Here is a 6017-nt window from a genome sequence, read left to right as displayed (position 1 = left end):
AATTATTTCAAATACACATACAAAAATATATAATACTAAAATTTTCTACGCTCATGATATGAATTGAAAAATAAATATTACTCATAAAAATTATATTTACTAAAAATAATGATATTTGCATAATTATTTGATTTTATAACTAAAAGAGTTATTAATTAAAAAGATGAATCAAAAATAAAAAAAACTTGAAATAATATATTTTATTAATTTAAAAAATGATTAAAAATAAAAAAGCTTGAAACATATGAAATAAAAAATACAACTGTGCTTTAGGGGGAGTATTTAATTGAGTCGGGTCGAATCGAGTAAAAAAATTTCGTGTTAGTCGAGTTGGCGAATCCTATTTTAGCAACCAAACTCAATTTGAATTTTTTTCGAATTGAATCGAGTTAAAAAATTTTGAGTCAAGTCGAGTTGAGTTAACAAATCATATTATTTATACTCAATGTTACGTTTATATGGATCAATTATTTAATTAGTAGACGAAGTAAAAGATTAGTTAACCACATAAACGATATAATGGTTTTCTCTTCTAACTTAATGAGTAAACATCTATCAAAATGATGTAGTTTTGTCTTTTCTTATTCGGATTTTTAGATAGCTCGAATTGTGCAATTCATATTTGAGTTAAACCGGAAAGTTTAATTTTTTATTCGAGTTGACCCGAATAACTTGATTGACTCAAATAACTCAAACTATTTAATTCAAAATTTAAAATTTTTATCGAGTTTTTCGAATCGAATCAGATTTTATTCACCCCTAATGTGCTTAGAAGCTTAAGACTCAAGGGTGAAATCACTATTATTTATCCATTTAACCAAAAGAGCTCATATGATAAAAATATTAATAAAAAAAATCTTGAAACAACATGAAATAAAAATACAAATGTTGTAGGAGAAAAATCAAACCCAAGACTTAAAAATAAAATCACTAACATTTAACCATCGAGATGATATGTAAAAAGAAAGAAAGAAAGAAAGAACTAATATATTTCCTTAAATTTTGAGAAAATGAACTATTTCTCTAAAATTTTTTAAAAACAACTGAATGTATAAAATTGAAAGGTGAAGAAATTAAAAAGAAAAAAACAAAAGCAGTATGTGTTTGCATGTGCGTGATACAAGAAGTGAAACATTTTAGTAGAATAAAAAAAAAATTTGTTTGTAAACAGAGTGGAATGATTATTTAAAAATAAAAATAGACATTAAGGACGGATTTGGCTGTGATTAATATAAAAATAAGGATAAGAAGACTGTGATATTTGGCTAAACCCACCACCATCCAAATATACCCTTGTGGGCGTATCAATTGTGGACCACCATTGGAAATGGCAACATCATAGCGAGATCAACACGATCCACACGCTCCATTCAAATTACGTCATACGTACATGCTGTAAATCTTTTTTAATGAAACATATTAACCTATTAAAATGTAATTAGTTTTTTCAAAACTCTTAAAATGACATGTTATAATATCCTGCATCTGTTAGTATAATTTTGTAAGATTTTCAAGTAAATTAATGTCTGATTTCAGTCGGCTTTTTAATTATGAATAGGTTGCATCTCTTACAACCCATTAAGCATAAAGTAATCTAAATAAGTTTTAATCTGCTGTTAAATAAACTGCAGATTGAGTCACATGTTTCATGTCTGGGGTGCACAAGGGATTAAACAAATATATTACTATAATAATATTTGGGGAGAAGGAGGAGGCGCAAGTGATACCCACACGGTTATGGTGCGTGTGGGGTTTAAATTCAAGTGAATAATAATTTCACAAAAATCTATGGGAGGGGGGATTGACCTATGGGGATAGAGAGTGGGAGGGGGTTATAAATTTAGGACAAAACCAACCCACTTGCGTGTCTCAAACACAAATCCCAGCAGCACCATTGGTTTGGAGTAAGACAACATCAAAATCACCTTTCTGGGTTTTCAGTTTTCACTTCCCAAATGGAAGAAGGAAGAGGGGCTGACAAAGGTGAAATGAAACACCAACAAGAGAACACTGTCGATTGGAGAGGCAGACCTTCCAATCCTAAGAAGCATGGCGGCATGTCTGCTGCTGCATTTGTTCTTGGTTTGTTCTCTTTCTCCTTCTCTCTCTCTTTTTTAAATGTTGTCTTCTATAATTAAGCTATTACATGAAGATTCTTGTGTCTGAAAATAAAGTATTTTTCGATGATCATTTACGTACCCTACTATTGCCCAGTCCAGCCACCGTGTCTATATTTTTTTTCCCGAAAAAAATTGAGGTGAGAGCAAGCCATCGCTCTCATAAATGGTTGAAAGAGACCAGTCAGGTCAGGTTTGAACCCTAGTGATATTATGAGTTGGTCAACCCATGTTGACCTCCATGTCTATATTTAAGTTCCTTCAGATCTACATATATACATATTATAGATCAGTTGTTGTTTAAGTTTTGTTTGAAAAAGTGGGTTATTTTGTGGCTAATTCATAGACTTGAGACATATTATTTTTGAGGGTTAGTCTTAATAATGTTCATGTATGTATTATAGTTTTAGGGTGACAGCATGGTTATAGAGAAAAAGGCATGGTTTGGTTCTCTGTCATCACAATTAGGTAATATATAATAAAGGAAAAGTGTGATGTGGATAATGCAGGGCTACAAGCATTTGAGATAATGGGAATAGCAGCCGTAGGGAACAACCTTATAACATATTTGATAAACGAGATGCATTTCTCGCTGTCAAAGTCAGCAAACATAGTGACAAACTTTGTTGGAACAATCTTCCTTTTGGCCCTCCTTGGTGGCTATCTTTCCGACTCTCATCTTGGGTGCTTCTGGACCATCATTCTCTTCGGCTTTGTGGAGCTTTCTGTAAGCTTCCCCCCCCCCCCCTTTTTTTTATACTGTTGATAATGCTTCATTTTATACACGTCAATTAGACTATGACACACCATCTAAAATATATTTATTTAAATGATATCTTATCATTTCACCATCAAGAATGCATACAATTATATACTATCAACACTGTACCATATGCAGTAGAAGTTTGGCCTACACTGTGCCACTCCTTTTTCATCTTTATTCATTTATAAGAATAAACTCACATGATATCTTTTCATTTAAAGTAAGTTATTTGTTTTATTTTTAATGAATGACATCACAGTAAACTTGATATTAATTTGATTTAATTTAATTTATACATTTTTACAAACTTTTACAAACTACCTGAATTTTATGATTAAAAAAAATAGAATATTAATTAAAATGGTTGTGTATTTCATCATTAGTTTGTTTCTTTCTAAATGTATATAGGGTTTCATATTACTGTCAGTCCAAGCTCATCTTCCTCAACTAAAGCCAGCCAAGTGCAACATGTTAACTGATGGAGACATGTGTGAAGAAGCAAAAGGCTTCAAGGCCTTGATTTTCTTTGTGGCACTTTACTTGGTGGCATTAGGAAGTGGATGTGTGAAACCCAACATGATTGCTCATGGGGCTGATCAGTTCAATCTTCAAAATCCCTCACACTCTAAGAAGCTCTCAACCTACTTCAATGCTGCCTATTTTGCCTTCTCCATGGGTGAACTCATTGCCCTAACTGTTCTAGTATGGATCCAAACCCATGCCGGTATGGATGTCGGGTTCGGAGTTTCGGCCGCCGCCATGGCCATGGGACTAATCGTTGTGGTTTCCGGGTCATTGTATTACAGAAACAAGCCTCCTCGAGGAAGCATCTTCACTCCCATCGCTCAAGTTTTTGTTGCTGCCATGTTAAAGAGGAAACAAATTAATCCAGAGCTGATGATCAATGGAGATCAAAACCGAGCTGAATCTGGAAATGTGGTTCAGACACAAAGGTTCAGGTTCTTAGACAAGGCGTGCATCAAAGTTGAAGATGGAAGCAATACAAAGGAAAGTCCATGGAGATTGTGCAGTGTTACACAAGTGGAGCAAGTGAAGATATTGATTTCAGTGATTCCTATATTTGCTTGCACCATTGTTTTCAATACCGTTTTGGCTCAACTACAAACATTCTCAGTGCAACAAGGAAGTGCAATGGATACTCAGCTAACCAAGTCTTTCCATATCCCACCAGCTTCCCTTCAGTCGATCCCTTACATCATACTCATCTTCCTAGTCCCATTATACGACAAGTTCTTCGTCCCTTTTGCCAGGAAGATTACCGGTCACGAATCCGGAATTTCGCCTCTACAGAGGATAGGCTCGGGTCTTTTTCTCTCAACCTTTTCGATGATTGCCGCGGCACTTATGGAGAAGAAGAGAAGGGACTCGGCTTTGGGTTCGGGCGAAATAATATCCATCTTTTGGATCACCCCACAGTTCTTAATCTTCGGATTATCGGAGATGCTTACTGCGGTTGGCCTAATTGAGTTCTTCTACAAGCAATCCTTGCAAGGGATGCAAGCATTTCTGATGGCAATGACCTATTGTTCTTACTCATTTGGGTTCTACTTGAGCTCAGTACTGGTTTCTCTAGTAAATAAGATCACATCTTCTTCTTCGAAATGCGGTTGGCTTAGCGACAACGATCTCAATAAAGACAGACTAGACCTTTTCTACTGGTTGCTAGCAGTCATTAGCTTCCTCAACTTCCTAAACTATCTCTTCTGGGCTAGATGGCATTCTCACTCTTCTGCACCACCCACCATACAAAATGAAGCAGATGGGATGGGGTTGAACCATTACATCTTGACCAAACATTCAAAAGATGTAGTAGATGAGAATATACCATAAACATGGGACATTATGGCAATTATCTACCACTAATAGTATTGTATTATATATGAACAAGTATTATTGTACCATGCAAAAAGGCTCTTTAAGAACTATACAAGTTGTTTAGAAAAAAGTGCTCTTTAAGAACTATACAAGTTGTTTAGAAAAAAGTAAACATTTCAGGCCACCTTTTGTTAGTGGCAAACTGGAAATCAAGCGTAATCTCGTTTGTTTGACTAATAATAGATTTGATATCAGACATAGGTTAAAAAAATTAGCTAAAATAAATAGACTGCTTTATTATGTGATAGTTGGGAAATTTAGGAGGAAAAAGAAGATGCCCCTTTTAGAAATGAAGGGTCCCAATGGATCACTATCAACTTTGTTCTTGAGCCATTCACAAAGATTCAATGCATCCTCCTACTGCTCGCCTTTTATCCATTCATCAAGTCATTCAGAGCAGCTTTCGGTTTCCATTAGATGACAAGAAAAGAATATGAAAGTTGCAGCTGGTGACATACCTAGCTGGAAGGTTTAAGGGGGCCACTTGTTTTAGAGCTGGTATGTCAAACTACTGTCTGTGATGCATGAATATGCAACATAATCAAGCTCCAATAGATTAAGTCAACTGGGGGAAAAAGGAGGCCTAAGACATCCATTAGCAAATTTTTTGAGAAGTGACCCACTTCTTACCATATGCTAAGAGACATGTCTCAAACATGTCCTTATGCTGGAGCTTGGCCCCCACTGCAACATACTTCACTATCAGTCTCCTCATAAAGCCCACTAGATTTCATTATGTTTTAGTTGCGAGACTGACTAGGAACCAGACAGAAACACTTGTTGATGGATGGAATTGAGTAAGACTATGATTTTATTTCAACAAATTTTATGCAGAAATTTATATTGGATCCTGTCTAATCCTTCAGCCCATATAAAACATTTAATTATTTAAAACATTGAATTTTTTTATATAAAAATATTTTAATTATTTAATTTTGACAAAGCTCGAACAACAAATACAACTAGTACAACTCAAATCCAAGCTACACTTAAGACAATGAATACCCTAAACCATCAAACCTTCACATGAAGTTCCACCTCTAAGTTGTTTAAATTTACTTAAAACACTCCAGCCAAGAATTTAAAAAAAATTTAAGCACTAAAACTAATAAAAGAAAAGGACAATATGAAGACCTCTATTTATATTTTGACTCCCATCACATCTACAGTATAGCTCATATTACATTAATGGTTAAAATTCAAAACCTATCTACAAATTAGAATTTTAAAGAATTTAAACT

General features: G+C 34.4%; 1 protein-coding gene across 1 annotated transcript; it reads left to right on the top strand.

Annotated features, from left to right (window-relative positions):
• Positions 1-1854: 1854 nt before the first annotated feature.
• Positions 1855-4925, top strand: LOC105776972 (protein NRT1/ PTR FAMILY 4.3). Its single transcript, XM_012599963.2, has 3 exons — positions 1855-2082; positions 2627-2844; positions 3289-4925. Exons 1-3 carry the CDS (start codon positions 1956-1958, stop codon positions 4729-4731), a joined length of 1788 nt encoding a protein of 595 aa, XP_012455417.1. The 5' UTR covers positions 1855-1955; the 3' UTR covers positions 4732-4925.
• The last annotated feature ends 1092 nt before the right edge of the window (positions 4926-6017 follow it).

The sequence above is a fragment of the Gossypium raimondii genome, chromosome 10 (genome assembly GCF_025698545.1).
Source record: "Gossypium raimondii isolate GPD5lz chromosome 10, ASM2569854v1, whole genome shotgun sequence".
In the NCBI taxonomy this organism is placed as follows: Eukaryota; Viridiplantae; Streptophyta; class Magnoliopsida; order Malvales; family Malvaceae; genus Gossypium; species Gossypium raimondii.
The sequence above is the reverse complement of the archived record's forward strand: the minus strand, read 5'-3'. Positions and strand labels throughout refer to the sequence as shown.